At 43.2% G+C, this 16,400-nt stretch overlaps 1 protein-coding gene across 4 annotated transcripts in view; it reads left to right on the top strand.

Annotated features, from left to right (window-relative positions):
* The window catches only part of DIAPH1 (diaphanous related formin 1), a 101,556-nt gene that overhangs the window by 78,637 nt on the left and 6,519 nt on the right, over positions 1–16,400 (top strand). For all 4 annotated transcript variants that reach the window (XM_047086110.1, XM_047086109.1, XM_047086108.1 and 1 more), the window contains 9 exons: positions 6,036–6,134; positions 10,046–10,140; positions 10,466–10,567; positions 10,798–11,037; positions 11,171–11,300; positions 12,034–12,158; positions 12,751–12,915; positions 13,055–13,190; positions 15,127–15,213. In XM_047086110.1, coding sequence (XP_046942066.1) covers positions 6,036–6,134; positions 10,046–10,140; positions 10,466–10,567; positions 10,798–11,037; positions 11,171–11,300; positions 12,034–12,158; positions 12,751–12,915; positions 13,055–13,190; positions 15,127–15,213 — 1,179 coding nt within the window. The remainder of the gene's footprint in view (positions 1–6,035; positions 6,135–10,045; positions 10,141–10,465; positions 10,568–10,797; positions 11,038–11,170; positions 11,301–12,033; positions 12,159–12,750; positions 12,916–13,054; positions 13,191–15,126; positions 15,214–16,400) is intronic.

Genomic DNA, 16,400 nt, shown 5'->3' with positions numbered 1-16,400 from the left:
AGCTGTCGGCACAGAGCCTGACACAGGGCTTGAATTCACAAACCACAGATCGTGACCTGAGCCAAAGTCAGACTCTTAACCGACCGAGCCATGCAGGCGCCCCCTTTCCTTCCATTTCTGTTTTTTTGAACAGTTTGAGAATAGGTATTAACTGCTTTAAATGTCTGGTAGAATTTCCCTGGGAAGCCATCTGGCCCAGGATTCTGATTTGTTGGGAGATTTATGATAACTGATTTGATTTCTTTGCTGCTTATGGGCCTGTTCAAATTTTCAATTTCTTCCTGTTTGAGTTTGGTAGTGTGTGAGTGTTTAGGAATTTGTCCATTTCTTTCAGATTGTCCAGTGTGTTGGTATATAATTTTTCATAATATTCTCTTAAATAGTTTGTATTTCTGTAGTGTTGGTTGTGATCTCTCTTCTTTCCCTCATGACTTTATCTATTTGGGTCCTCTTTTTTTTTTGAGAAATCTGGTTAGGGGGTTATCAATTTTGTTTATTCTTTCAAAAAACCAGCTCTTAGTTTCATTTATCTGTTCTACTGGTGGTTTTTTTTGGATTCTGCATCGTTTAATTCTCCTCTAATCTTTATTATTTCCCTTCTGCTGGCTTTGGGTTTTATTTACTGCTCCTTTTCTAGTTCCTTTAGGTGTGCGGTTAGGTTGTGAATTTGGGACCTTTCTTGCTTCTTGAGATAGGCCTGAATTGAAATGTATTTTCCTCTCAGGACCACCTTTGCTGCATCTCAAAGGGTTTGGACTTTTGTGTTTTCATTTTCATTTGCTTCCGTGTATTTTTTAATTTCTTCTTTAATTTCCTGGTTAACCCAGTAATTCTTGAGTAGGATGTTCTTTAACCCCATGCATTTGGGTGCTTTCTAAATTTTTTCTTGTGGTTGATTTCAAGTTTCATAGCCTTGTGATTTGGAGATATGCATGGTATGATCTCAGTCTTTTTGTACCTGTTGAGGGCTAATTTGTGACCCAATATGTGATCAGGAGAATGTTTCATGTGCACTCAAGAAGAATGTGTATTCTGATACTTTAGGATGGAATGTTCTGAGTGTATCTGTTAAGTCCATCTGATCCAGTGTGTCATTCAGAGCTGTTGTTACCTTGTTGGTTTTCTGCTTAGATGTTCTGTCCATTGGTGTATGTGGAATAGTAAAATCTCCAACAATTATGCTATTGTTATTAGTAAGTTGGCTTATGCTTATGATTGATTTATATATTAGGGTACTTCTAACTTGGGAGCATAAATATTTACAGTTCTTAGCTCTTCTTGATGGATAGACACCTTAATTATGATATCATGCCCTTCTTCATCTCTTGTTACAGTCTTTGTTTTAAAGTCTGGTTTGTCTGATATAAGTATGGATACTCCAGCTTTCTTTTGACATCCATTAGCCTGGTAGATGGTTCTCCATCCCCTCACTTTCACTCTGCAGGTGTCCTACACGGTCCTCAGTCTCTTATAGGCAGGATATACGATGGATCTTTTTTTTTTTTTTAATCCATTCTGATATCCTGTATCTTTTGATTGGGTCATTTAGTCTGTTTACATTCAGAGTGATTATTGAATGATATGAATTTAGGGCCATTGTATTATCTGTAGATTTCATGTTTGTGGTGATGTCCTCTGGTCCTTTGTAGTCTTTGCTGCTTTCCACTCACAGAGTCCCCCTTAGGATCTCTTGCAGGGCTGGTTTAGTGGTCACGAACTCCTTTAGTTTTTGTTTGTCTGGGAAAGTCTTTATCTCTCCTTCTATTCTGAATGACAGCCTTGCTGGAGAAAGGATTCTTGGCTGCATATTTTTCCTATTCAGCGCATGGAATATTTCCTGCCACTCCCTTCTGGCCTGGCAAGTTTCAGTGGGCAGGTCTGCTACTACCCTTGTGTGTCTATCCTTGTAGGTTAAGGACGTTTTGTCCCTAGCTGTTTCCAGAATTCTCTTCATCTTTGTATTTTGCCAGTTTCACTATGGTATGTCGTGCTGTTGACCTGTTTTTGTTGATTTTGAAGGGAGTTCTCTGTGCCTCTTGGACTCAGGTGCCTATTTCCTTCCCCACATGAGGGAAGTTCTCTGCTATAATTTTTCAAATAAATCATCTGCACTTTTTCTTGCTTGTCTTCTTCTGGAACTCCTTTGATACACAGATAGTGTTTCATTTCATGTCTAATCTCCATTAGCTAATAATTTCCTTTTCCTCTTTTTTTCAGCTTCATTATTTTCCATAATTTTATCTTCTGTTTCACCTATTCTCCTAGCTGCTTCTTCAGTCTTGCCACTGTACCTAGTTTATTTTGCATTTCAGTTATAACATTTTTTTAATTCATCGTGACTAGTTCTTGGGTCTTTGATCTCTGCAGCAAGGGTTTCTCTGGTGTCCTCTATGCTTTTTTCAAACCCAGCTGTTACTATTAAGACTGTTATTCTAAATTCTTGTTTGTATATATTGTTTATATCTGTTTTGTGCAATTCTCTGGCTGTGATTTCTTCTTGACTTTTCTTTTGGGGAGAATTCCATCATCATGTCATTTTGGCTAAGTTTCCTCCATCTTGTCTTTTGCATATTAAAAAAAATTGTTTTTAATGTTTATTCACTTTTTTGACAGAGAGCAGATGGGGTAGGGGCAGAGAGAGAGGGAGACACAGAATCCGAAGCAGGCTCTAGGCTCTGAGCTGTCACCACAGACTCCGACGCGGGGCTCGAACCCACAAACCATGAGATCATGACCTGGGCTGAAGCCAGACGCTTAGCCAGCTGAGGCACCCAGGTGCCCCATCTTTTGCGTGTTTTAAAAGCTTGTTAGATGTCCTGCATCTAAGAGTACTACTATATTAAAACGGGGTCATACCCTGTTCGGGACCTGGCGCTCCAGGAAGTGTTTCTGCTGTATGTTGCGTGCACTCTGTTGATATGTTTTGGCTACTCTGTCCCACTGGTCAGTCCTCTGGAGAGCTCCTCCTTACTTGTAGTGGTGGAGCGTTTGGACCTTTAACTAGGTGTGCTTTGATTTGTTTGTTGAAGTAACCCTGGGCAAAAAAAAAAAAAAAAAAAACCAGGAGGTGGGGAAGCCTCGATCCTGCCAAGCTGTCTCCTCCACCTGTGGAGAACTTTCTGCCACTCCTCAGATCGATTTCCTGGGTGTTGCAAGTGATCTGAACTCAGTACAGCTATGTTTGAGGGATGAGGAAAATCCCTCTACTTCTCCGCCATCTTAACTCCCCGCTCCTGGGATGTAATTTTTTACTCTGTTAACATTCTCTTTCTTACAAACACAGATGGGTGGCAAAGGATAAATATAACTGAGAGTAAGAAGCCATTTGCATCCAAATGAGATTAATAATTTCATGACTGCTCAGCATCATCCAGGGTTCAGTACTGCTTTTCTGACCCTTCTTTCTGAGTAGCAAGTAAATTCCATAAATCTCAGGAGTTCTACCTCAGATGATGGCTCTCATTCTCAGTTGAGCCTGCTCTATTTTCACGGCAGACTAATTCTGCTCTGGTGCCCCCTATCCCAGATCCACTCAGTTTTCTAAAGCCCCTGTCCCTTTCTTTCTTGTATATATACTACATATTTATTTTTATTTTATTGCCAAGCAAACAAGTTGAGTCTGTTTGTTTTTTTTTTTTAATTTTTGTTTTAATGTTTATTTTTGAGAGAGAGAGAGAGCGTGTGAGCAAGTGTGAGTGGGGGAGGGCAGAGAGAGAGGGAGACACAGAACCTGAAGCGGGCTCTAGGCTCTGACCTGTCAGCACAGAGCCCAATGCAGGGCTTGAACCCACAAACAATGAGATTTTGTCCTGAGCTAAAAAGTCAGACACTTAACCGACTGAGCCACCCAGGCGCCCGTTTTTTTTTGTTTGTTTGTTTTTTTAACATCAGTAATGAATACATATCTTTCTACTTGCCTGTATAAAATGAGAGCTTTAGTTTTACTTTTTTCCTTTCCTGTTTCTAAGTTTTTGTGATACAGTCTGGATGTTTTACGTTTCCATTTTTATCTCACTACCCATAATTTCTGTTTTGTTATATGATCTGTCTTTTGTACCTCTGTGACTCTCCCAGCCTCTCCCTCACTCCATGTAGCCATAATGACCTTTTGCTTTGCTTTGAGCACACCTAGCATGCTCCTTTCTCAGGCCTTTGTATTTGTTGTTCTGTCTGCCTGAAATGCTTTCCCCTCCCCGAAGATATTCATGTGGTTTGTACTCTCACTTTCTAAAAAGTCTTTTCTCAAAAGTCACATTCTAGGACCTTCCCTGATCCCCACCCCCCCCCCCCACTAAAGATACAATCCAAACCCCATGAAATTCCCCTATTCTCTTCCCTACTTGATTTTTTTTTCACAGAACTATGACTAATACACTATTTTATGTATTAACTGATTGTCTATTTCTTCTTATTAGAATATGACATTCATGAAGGCAGGAATCCATTTCATTTGCTGTTTTATTCACAGTGCCCAGAATAATCTGGCACATACCTTCTTTGAGTTGGGACTATCTGGCCAAAGGATGAGTTTCTAATAGCTCTTGGTACTTTTTGCCATGTAATTTTCTTTTTTGTTTGCTGTCTTTATTTATTTGTACCAGATAGTACTTTTTTGTGGTTTAATGAAAATTCAAACAGTATATGAGGAGGTTATTCACTATAATACACTTTTGTATTCAAGCACCTCATTCCTCTCCTCAGAGCAACTAGCTTTGTCAGTTTCTTGACCCTCCTTGTGGAGATACTCCCATGGAGCTTCCTAAAAAGAGTTGACGCCAGGTTACACCAAAGGACAGAATATTTTACAGTTCTGTCCATCCAGAACAGTTCCCGTTTCCCTGTCTGCTTCCCAGCCCTCCTCAATAGCCAGTGTCACCCATTTCTTAGAGAATGTTACTATCATGCTAACTGCTAAGAGAGTGAGATAATAAAATATTATTTTGTCCATGCTCCAGAAGTTAAAAATGTGGGTGGGATGGGAAAGTATCCACACTTAAAAAGTAATAGAGGGTTGGGGTGCCTCATTGGCTCAGTCAGTGAAGTGTGCAACTCCTGATCTTGGGATTCTGAGTTTGAGCCCCATGCTGGGTGTAGAGATTACTTAAAAGTAAAATCTTAACAAAAAAAGTAACGGGGTTTAAAAAGATCAAGATGATACACAAGAAATGTCACAAAACATTGAATAATTGTTGAATGAGGTATGATAACAAATACCATCAAAGCATCAGTTTAAGAAGGAAAACTTTACAGAATAAAGAAGTATCAAATTCACTGGGGATTCGGAGAGCATAGGCATTTGGGGAAATAAAATTTTTTTTTTAATGTTCATTTATTGATTTTGGGGGGGGGAAGCACACAAGTATGCACGCAGGAGGGGCAGTGGGGGAGAGAAAGAGAATCTTAAGCAGGCTTCACACTCAGGGCAGAGCCTGACTCAGGTCTCAGTCTCATGAACCGTGAGATCATGACCTGAGCCAAAATCGTTAGATGGTTAACCAACTGAGCCACCCAGGCACCCTGGAAATGAAAAATTTTATAGAGAATTCCTATTCAAGATGGAGCTTGAAGGATAAAGAGGATTTTTAATAAGCACAAAGGATAACATGGTGGAAAACTCTAGTAAGAGGTTGGCAAACCACATGCCCATTTGTTTACGTATTATCTCTGCTTTCATGCTATAGTGGTAGAGTTGAGCAGTGGAGACAGATCATATAGTCTGCAAAGCCTAAAATATTTACCATCTGGTCCTTCAGAGAAAGATCTGCCAGTAAATGATATGATGTAGGTGGGAAAGCATTATTGCTAACAGTTAAAGGAATGTTAAACAGTTAAAGGAACAGGATGTTGACTATAGTTGGTAGGGGGGTCAGTAATAGGAGGGTGGGTGGTTAGAGAGAAGGTTAGCTTTGAAGGAATGCAATAAGAAAACTGTTGCTAATAGGAGGTGAGGAGCCATTCCAGGCTGGTACAGCAGTTCAATAAGGCACGAATGTGGCTTCTCCTTCATCATGCTTTTCTAATCTTTCCCTTACTAGCCAAGAAGGATCAGGAAGGTGGAGAAGAAAAGAAATCTGTGCAAAAGAAAAAAGTAAAAGAGTTAAAGGTGTTGGATTCAAAGACAGCCCAGAATCTCTGTGAGTAACTCTGTGTTCCCAACTATTTGAAATGTGAGGGGGTTCTTCTGAAATCTTAATTTTGGTGGATCCAAGTCCATTGATTTGTGGAGCTCCTTATGTAGCCAAGCATTGTAAGAACTTCCAGCATCTTGTTTAATTCCTCAGTAGACCTACAGGATTGTTAGCATCTAGTTTTATGGCAAGGAAACAGAGGTTAAGGCTTTTAGGAATTTGCCTAGTCCAGTAGGTAGTTAGAGACAGGTCTGAGATTTGAACTTCAGATTTTTTTTATTTCAAAGCCTTTACTATTTACATTGCTTCCACAGAAAATCTACCATAAATATTCTAGCTATTGTGCATTTCCTTCTTTTTAACTTCAAGAACTTCCTTTAAATGCAGCACTGGTTTGATTGCATTTAAATCTAAAATAACTTTGTGGTGTAGAACAAATAATGTAAACCCTGTACTTCTCAAAGTAGGATCAGAAACTTTTCCCCCAAGTTGATCCAGGTAGTACTTATTTGATGATCAGGATGAATGTTTATTTTGTTGTTGTTGTTTGGTTGTGGATCCCTGGTAATGCTGAGTAGTTATAGATTTAAATGTTTGTTCATATAAATATTTGAGGTTCTGCCATGTTGCAGTCTCGATTAGGCACATACTACACACGTGTTTCAGAGATGAAAGGGTATATATTCCATAAAACCCACTCACAGTCTTGCATTGTGGCTGTTGTCCTCATTTTTCCAAATGAGAAGATCAAAGTTTAGATGTTGTGACTTGGCCAAGATCACACAAGTAAATGAATACACATACCTGTAAGTAAAGTCAGTGATAGAATGAAAACAGTACACCTTTCACATCATTCTTTGCTGTGTAGACCTAGATCAATGACAGCAAATATTACTAAATATTATCTGTGGGTAAGTCCTTTTATGGAAACTAATGTGAGATAATTCCTCTTCCCAAGATTATCTCTGTGACCAGAAAACTAGAATAACTCTTATTTTAGAAAATGATACGACCGTGGAGTAGGACATTGTTATTTCCAGTTGAGTGATACTGATATGGAAAACAGAACTCAGAGAATTGAGATTAGTTTCTGGAAGGATGGTCTAGGAGATATAATTTAGTGATTCAGAAATTACTAAGTGCCTCTTATGTGCTAGGGACACTAAGCTGAGTAAGGTACAGTCCCTGTCCTCAGGAAGCATGCATCTGGTAGAGACAGAAGAGTAAATAATGGTAACAACACAGACTGATGAGTGCTCTGATGGGGGTGTGCTAGGATGTGTATGAGAGCACTGGGAAAGGGGCATCTAAATTAACTGGGGGGAGAACTGGAAGGAGCACATCCTAGATGTCATTCGAGAGGAGGTCCTACTTAACTGAGCTAAAAGAAGTATTAGTCATGAGTGAAGTGAAGAGTGTGGGCTGCCTTGTTTCCAGCAGAGAGATCTGCATGTGTGAAGGCACAGAAGCACGAGGTAACACTGTGCAGTTGGAAAACTGCAAGTAGTTGAGTACAGCTGAGTAAAGACTATGCAGGTGAGTGGTGGCAGAAGAAGCTTTCAAGAAAGAGAAAGAAGCCAGATCATGAAGAATCCTGACAGGCTTAGGCTAAAAAGTATCTATTTTATCCTGAGAGCTTTGGAATTTATTGAATGGATGTTAATCAGGAAAATGAGTGATATGGTCCTGTGTAATTTGGGGAGAAGCTACTTCAGCAGTGACTTTGAGGCTGGATTGCTGGGGTACAGGAAGACTGTAGGCAGAGAGATGAGTTATGTTCTCGCTTTAAAACTAGATGAGAAGTGATCAGGGCCGGAAACTTAAGTAGTAGTGAAAGTGAGCAGGAAGGCAGAAGATACTAAGAAGATAGAAATACTGGAACTTAGTGATTGGCTGAGGGAATAAAGGAGACGTTTTCTTGGGTTTACATCACTCTAGTGAGAGGGGTACCGTTTACTGAAAAAGGAAAATCCAGCAGGAGCAAATTGTCTTTTTGGGAAGGAGCAGTGGGTAGTGGACATGAATGAGGTGGCAGGGTGGTGGGTGGAAATGAGTACTTTTAGGGTAGAATTTAAGATGCCTGTGGGGACTCCACCAGAAGGATGGGTGTGTTAGGCATTTGGGTGTAGAAATCAGGAGGAAGGTTTGGCTGGAAATGGGAATTTAGAAGATAGCACATGAGTCATAGTTGAAGCCATGAGGTTGCTTTGAAGGCCACTGATACTAAAGGGGCAAGTAAATAGTGGGGGCGGGGGGTGGAGAACTGAAAGGAGACTGGAAAAGAGCAGCAAGAAAAATGGTATAAAGTTTCAAGAAATGGGAGTAGTGAGGGCCCAAGTCCCAAAAAACAAACAAAACAAAACAAAAACAAACAAAAAAAAGTGGGAGTAGTCAGCAGTGTCAGATGAAGACAAGAGTCCCCTAAAAACAGGACAGGACAGGTCCTCTGGATCTGGTGGAGGAAAGTCAGTAGCCTAAGCAAGAATAATTTTGGTGTAGCATAGAGGTTAAGAACAGAGGCTCTGGAATCCTTTAGTATTTAAATCCTGCTTCCAACAATTACTGGCAGTGTGACCTTGGATTTGAATAGCTTATTAACTTTAAATATTAGGTTTCTATGAAATGAGGCTAATACTACAGACGTATGGGGATATTATGAATAGGGTGAAATGAGATCATGTATGTAGGTTATGTGTAAGATACCACATCTGACGTTCACAGTCTTGTCATGGCCTCTAGGGACAGGAGAATAGATGAGAACTGCGGCAGTGGAAGAGAACAGACTGCTGTGCTGTTAGAATGTTAGACAGTGAGGGAAAGAAGTTGGCAGTTAGGAGTTTCAAGTCAGGGTTTTGGTTTTTTGTTTTTTAGATGGTAGAAACTGGATTACATGTATGCACTGAAGGAAAAGGTCCTCAGGGCCATGTGTTCTTTTGAGACACAAGAAAAGGATGAGTACATGGGTGTAGTTGCTGATAAGCTGACAGAACTGTTGGCACAAGGCTTCTTCTCTATAATTCCACACAGTCTTTACATAAGCCTTGTCTATTCTGGCTCTCGCTGATGACCTCCAGTGCATAAGAAAATGCTTGGCAAGTAATTTGACCAGTGGCTTCAGTTTTTTTCAGTGAAGAGAAACAATATCTTAAAAATCAGAAGTGGTGGGACAGTTGCGGGAATGAGGATATTTTGGGAGGAGCTTGCAAGAGGGCGCAGTGCTGAGACCCCCGCTATCATTGGTGCCGCTACACACTGATGAACTGTGATCTGCAGAGTCTTTGCCAGTGGTATTCATTAGCCCAGGTGCCAGAAGAGAGCGATGAGAGGTCTGGATTGACCAGAGACTGGAAGGAGAAGGAAACAAAACAGGAATAGTAGTAATGGAAATGGCAGTAATAGTAGAAACTGAGTGAAACTCTATACTGGAGGGTGGAGGTGAAGTGGAACTCGTACATGCAGAGAAAATGGAGTGGTCGGCTCTCCCACCAGAGAGAGTACGTGCATGCGCTCTGATGAGGTTGAGGGGTCACTGTAGAGACTGGTGCTAAAACAGGAAGACAGGATGTGTTTGTTGGGGAATGGGGATATGGCAGTTTAAGAATCAGCAGTTGAAGGCAGTGGCAGCTTTGAGGCTGGAGTCATGGGAGTGGGGAACTAAAAATAGAGTGGGGTGAGTAGCTTGGATGTATAGAGATAGAGAAGATCAAAATCTTCCTGTGTGAGCAAAGGCCAGGAGCCACAGTGTTTGTTGAATGTGTACTTCGAACGGTGTAGCTGGTATATGCCAAAATGTGGGGATTCATGAGAGAGAAAGCTGGGAGGTGGGAACCTTCCACACTGGACTCAAGAACTTGGATTTTAGCTACAGAGGCAGTGGGGAGCTGGTGGAGGTTTTTAATAGTCTCATTTTCTGGCAGCCATCTTTCTGGGTTCATTCCGCATGGCCTATCAAGAGATTAAGAATGTCATCCTGGAGGTGAATGAGTCTGTTCTCACTGAGTCTATGATCCAGGTAAGGAGCAAGGTGGTTCTGCTGGATTGGCTCTTCACATCGCGGTGCACTAGCCTCATCACCTCTCTGGGTAGAGGATGAGGTCCTCTAGCATAATGGTCTAGAGGATGATTTATGGAACGCTGGCTTTGGGTAAGCGTCCGTGTCTCTCTGGTGGTTAGGTTATTCCTGGTATATTTTTCAAAAGTCCTGCCATCTCACTAGCTACCTCTCCCCCAATCCATGTTTCCTTCTTTGTGGTCCCTGGGCACAGTGGGGGGCTGACAGGAGGCCCAAGTTGTCAGCTCTTCCCCCTCAAACTGAGACAGTCCCTTCTCTCTTTCAGAACCTCATTAAGCAGATGCCAGAGCCAGAGCAGTTAAAAATGCTTTCTGAACTAAAGGATGAATATGATGATCTGGCTGAGTCGGAGCAGTTTGGTGTGGTGGTGAGTGAGGCCTATGGTAGTAAGCTCTTCCCTGACTCCCTTGCTCCTCTGCTCCCCCAGAGTAGCCATGGTACTTGTTCCTTGCCTTCTTTTCTATTTTGAACCAATGTTTCTCTCTGCTTGGTATTCTTGAACTCAGAGCCTCCTATAGGAGAGGCTCAAGCCTGTACGTTTTTTCTGACTTTCCCTCTCCCTGCCTGCTGTACCAAACTGCTTGTCTTCCTCACCAGATGGGCACTGTGCCCCGCCTGCGGCCTCGCCTCAACGCCATCCTCTTCAAGCTACAGTTTAGTGAGCAAGTGGAGAATATTAAGCCAGAGATTGTTTCTGTGACTGCCGCGTGTGAGGAGTTACGAAAGAGTGAGAGCTTCTCTAAACTCCTGGAGATTACGTTACTTGTTGGAAACTACATGAATGCTGGCTCCAGGAATGCCGGTGCTTTCGGCTTCAACATCAGCTTCCTCTGTAAGGTAAGCCAAGGATTTAGAGCAGAGCAACAGAAGGGAAGGCTGCCGGCCTCTGGGGGCCCAGTGTGGCAAAATACTGTTGGTCTCAGGTGATCTTGGGTATGTCAAGACTGACAGTTTCTCCTCTTTCCCCAAGCTTCGAGACACCAAGTCCACAGATCAGAAGATGACACTGTTGCACTTCTTGGCTGAGTTGTGCGAGAATGACCATCCTGATGTCCTCAAGTTTCCAGATGAGCTTGCCCATGTGGAGAAAGCCAGCCGAGGTGGGGCAGGTTGGGGCAAAACTAGAAGGCTATTTCAGGCCCCCAAAATCTCTGCATGGGGACGGAAGTAAGACACGGTCTAGATCTTATCTTAGATAGTTTTCAGTTCTGCCTATTTTAGGTGGGAATGGGAGAGGGTTTAGGCATGATGTCTAAGCCACGGGGAGAGGATTATCAGGCAGAGGGGAGGTCTCCGTGTATAGAAGTGGGAAGCACTCTTTCCTTTCTTAGGGAAATCCCAAATACTAAAAAACAACTGGAAGAAAGGTAGGTGTTTTTAGTCTAGGTCAGCTGTTATTTTTATTCAGAAAGCATGGACTAGATTGTCAAAAATCAGGCCTCATCATCCTGGAACTACACAAAGAAAAAGCAGCATTCGGTAGAAATGGGAACAGGTTTCTGCCCTTCCTCTGTATTTCTGTGTATATCTCCTTCCCCTTCAACTGTGTGCCCTACAATAAATGAGACCAAGATCCCAGGGAATTTCATAGGTTCTTGTTAAATTAAATAAAACCTGTCTTCTCCTTGTGGAGGCTGGAGGTTCAGTTATCAAGTAATTTATAGTTGAACTGGAAAGATGGAAACTGAAATGTGGGAAACAGCTAGAGGAGAGAGTGTGAGAGCCAGGATAACTGGGTACAGCTGTATGGACAGAGCCTGGGCCCCAAAGACTGGAGGCTGAGGGTCTTGAGACTCATCATGAACTCTTTCTGTTTTTGTGTGTTTCCTTTAGTTTCTGCTGAAAACTTGCAAAAGAACCTAGATCAAATGAAGAAACAGATTTCTGATGTGGAACGTGATGTTCAGAATTTCCCAGCTGCCACAGATGAGAAAGACAAGTTTGTTGAAAAAATGACTATATCCTTTCTTAAAATGAGGGAGTTGCTTCTTAGGAAGGGAAGGAAAATGTCCCATGGGGGAACAGCAGGATAGATCTGGTCATAGACAATTTTTCCTTCTTGAAAAAAATTCTGTAAACAAAAAAAACCCATGCACATAAACGAAAATTCCTCCCTGACACCTTACCCTTTGCCCCATCTCCAGTACACACACACACACACATACACACACACACATGTATTCTCTTCTCCCTCCCCTTACCAAAGGTAACCACTACCACTGAACTTCTGATTTTTACCTCATGAATTTACTTTAAATCAAAACTGTGTTGTATTTCTTTTTGAATATAATATGTCTTAAGCCCAGGTTCCACAGCAATATATGGAGAACAGCCTCTTTTTTAATTGCCACCTCCTTTTCTGTAGGTGGACCATGGTTTATGGCTTGCCATTCCCCTATTTTCGATATTTAGGTTGCTTCTCGGTTTTGCTGTTATAAACAGTGCTATGCTGAACATCCTTGTGCATGCCAGCATGCATCTCTGAGTGTTCCTCGGGGCCAGAGAGGTGGATCTGCTTCTTGGTCTTGGTCCTTTACTTCCTGGCCGCACAGCTTTGTGAAGGACGCACAGGAACAGTATAACAAGTTGCGGATGATGCATTGTAACATGGAGACCCTCTATAAGGAGCTGGGAGAGTACTTCCTCTTTGACCCCAAGAAGGTGTCTGTGGAAGAATTCTTCATGGATCTGCACAACTTTAAGAATATGTTTGTGGTGAGCAAGGGCTATTTGCGGACTGAATCTTTTGTGGACATTTCTCACTTTCCACATTGGTTGGCTTCACATTGGTTAGTGTTGGGTGGGCATATGTGTAAGTGCATACATGCCCTCGTGTTGTTGTTTTCCTCCACAGCAAGCAGTCAAGGAAAACCAGAAGCGGCGGGAGACAGAGGAAAAGATGCGGCGAGCAAAACTAGCCAAGGAGAAGGCAGAGAAGGAGCGGCTGGAAAAGCAGCAGAAGAGAGAGCAACTCATAGACATGAATGCAGGTAAGAAGTGGAGGAGAAGGGCTAATGGGTTGAAACAGGAACATTTGCAGGACTTCTCTGCCTAGAATGTAGAGGCCAGAGAGAACAGCTCATGTCTGAGCTCAGCTCCTGGCAAAAGATTGTTGGCAGTCTTCTACCTCCAAGAGCCTGATGCTGGACTTTCACCTCAGCTCCCCTGCATGCGCAATCCAGTTCTCCGAGCTCAAACCCTTCTCTCTCCTTTGCCAGTTTTCCCGCATTAGGTCTCATCTCCCCGGTGATCTAGGACTGCTGTAACACGTATTGTTCTGCCTGTCCGAATGTTCCGCTGGCCTGTTCTTTGTATCCTCTACTAAATCTTCTGTTCTTTTCCCCAGAATGTTTTCCTGGACCCACTCCCATCTCTTACTGGTGGCTTGCCCTCCCTTTGTGCTTATTTTCACTAAGGGCTGTGTCCTCAGTACTTCAGCAGAATTGTCCACACTGTGCACACATAACTGCGTGTACCTATCAGATTATAAAGGGATTGCACTTGTGGAGAGGGGGCATGGGAGCTGGCCACTCTCTTTTTTCGTTAGCAGAATCTGTTTCACTACCAGAAGCATGTCTTTGTTGAAACATATGGCCTTAATTACTGGCCTTCTGTTTCCGGTCTCTGCTGCCTTCCTGCTGCTTATGCCCTGCCCCCGCCTCTGTCAGCTTCTTCTGTGAGGAGAACTGTAGTATACATTGTGCACAGAATTTAGCTGATGCCACCCTTCTTGAACCTGAGGCACCACCAGCCATCTAAGTAAAGGGGTTCTTAGGGCCTCCAAGTCTGGCAAGAATCAAGTGCTTTGCTGAGCACAAGAGACCAGAGCTGCTCTAGCACCTCTTCCTCCCAAGGACTTTTCTTTGGCAGCTCCTGTTGTGATGAGGCCCGGGACCTTAAGGAGCAGAACAGCCTACACTTTTTTCTTTTCTTCCTATTTTTCTGGGAAGCATTTCCACAGTCCTTCCTATAGTTATATATATATAAGCCACAACATTTTGTTCTGCAAATGCTGTTAAAGCCCACGCCAACTATCTTTCACTTTCCCACTTTCTCCCCTGGCGGCCAGGGTTTGTCCCTAGATGTAGGGAAAGGTGGAGTCCAGCTGACATGCAGGATGAAAGCTGCACCTACTCACCTGGCTGTGCAGCAAGACCTGGCCCTGGCCCGGGTCCCCAAGGCAATGCAGGAGGTTGGAAATGTAGGTCACCTGCACTGGTGATGTTCAGCCAGCAGGTGGCGCGGGGAGCAGTGAGCCCAGCCTTGTAGCTAACAAGCCCGCAGGCTCCTTGGGATTTCAGTTTCAGATTTCACCACCCTGAGCTGTTGCCATGGAAACAGAGCCTGGCTGGAACGAGAATTCTACATTAACTCTTTACATTCCAGCCAGGATGCTCTGCTTACATGCTGAGCTGGTTCTGGAAGATGCAGCCACAGGGGTCAGTACTTACGAGAAATTCAGTCTTGATGAGGGGTTTCTCCTTTTTCCTCAGCCCTGCTCTGAAACTGGAACCAGGCTCTCCCTGACATGTTTATGTGAACTGGAGTGAAACACTTCAGGATAAAGAGCGAGTGATAATATTCCATATTAATTTCATAATCCCAGTCTGTGTGCTTATTCTGGAATTAGACTTGGGCATTTCTGCAATTCTCTGTGCTAGTCCTGGTTGGGATAGGAAGGAGGGTACTGCCAGGAAATACCCCAAGGTCTGCAGTGGTTAATAGTAAGCCAAACCTTTTCTTTTAACCATTTTCAAACAGATGCAAGTAAACATGGGCTGTGGGGTTGGGCCCTCTGTCTGCTCTCAGCCCTTAGCCACTGTGGGTGACAGGAAGCCAATCAACAGTCCATACATTATGTGTGGGGCTCAATGCTGCATGCTGCTCAGGCTGAAAAGCATACATCTCCATCTTTGTTCATGACAGAGGGCGATGAGACAGGTGTGATGGACAGTCTTCTGGAAGCTCTGCAGTCAGGCGCAGCATTCCGACGGAAGAGAGGACCCCGTCAGGGTAAGTGAGCAGGGGAAGCCCAGCCTGGGCCTGGAAGGGGTGAGGCTGTTTGTCTTGGGCTGAAGAACGGGTAAAGATGCTCTGACAGTTTAGAAACTTCCTCACAGTAGGCCCTGCATCAAGAGTGGGTTGTCGAGGCCTCTTCCTCTCATATTAGAAAGCACTGACCTGAAGAACTAGGTCTCGTGGGACTGAAAGTGTACATTTGATGTAGGAAATACAAAGAAAAGTTAAGAGTCCTTACTCAACTTCACAAGCAGAAAAGACAGAGAAGGTTAGGCATCATTATCCTCACATGTAATAATAAAGAGCAGCAATCCATTGGAAGAACTGTCTCTGACAACTGCCTTTCCTTGGGTGAGTTAGCTTCCACTGCCTTTGTGTTCCCTATTTACTCCCCCACAACCCTCAGAAGATATAAGTGGATTAAGTTGAACCAGAGCCTCTAAGAAGAATTACGAGGATAGGAGGACAGATGATCCAGGCATTCGTATGGGGGAAGGATCGGTAGATAAGTTTCCTTGGAGGGAAGCGCACAGTGGCTAAGAGACTGGTCCACGAGAAGGTAGAGCCAACACCGTCCCTCATGCAGGGCTGACTTGCACCATTGGGTTTGGCGAAGGCCCTTTGGGACTAGGAGTGATGGCTTTTTTCCTAGGTTGAGGGTGGGAATAACAGAAAAGGCAGTCATCAAGGGTTTCTATTTTTGAGAGAGTTAAAGATGTGTTCCCTATTCCCTGGCTGGTATATTCTGTAGGTCTGTTTGAAAGCGCTTTAAGGTTATCGTAAGGAGGAGGTGTGCAGCTTGCTTTGGCCAGCGCTTAGCTGTTAACACAGAGGTATCTGTAGGGCTTAAAGTACCTATCATAGCCTGGAAAGGGGACCCTGGGATGAAGGGTATAGAGCATGCTAGCTGCCATAAACTTAGTGTCCTGGCCCAAAGGTTGCTGCCTATTTTTGCCCATACTCTGAATTCCCAAAGGGAAATTCCCTTCTGAGGGCTCTTCTGTACAACCTCTGAACCTTCCCTAAATAGGAGAATCCCTCATTTACAAGTCTTAGCATCCTTTGAGAAGAGGTTCTCTAGTGCAAGAATAGGTGATTATGATGGACTTAGAACTTCCTGGGTACGTTTAGTCTTACAGATCAGTGTTTGAGTAGAGAGTGCAGCTGGTAGTATTTATTTT

The sequence above is a fragment of the Lynx rufus genome, unplaced genomic scaffold, assembly GCF_022079265.1.
Source record: "Lynx rufus isolate CCGP_SWC_20201006 ecotype Redwood Valley unplaced genomic scaffold, mLynRuf1.p SCAF_1, whole genome shotgun sequence".
NCBI lineage: Eukaryota > Metazoa > Chordata > Mammalia > Carnivora > Felidae > Lynx > Lynx rufus.
Note: the sequence above shows the minus strand (reverse complement) of the source record. Positions and strands in the feature narration are given on the sequence as shown.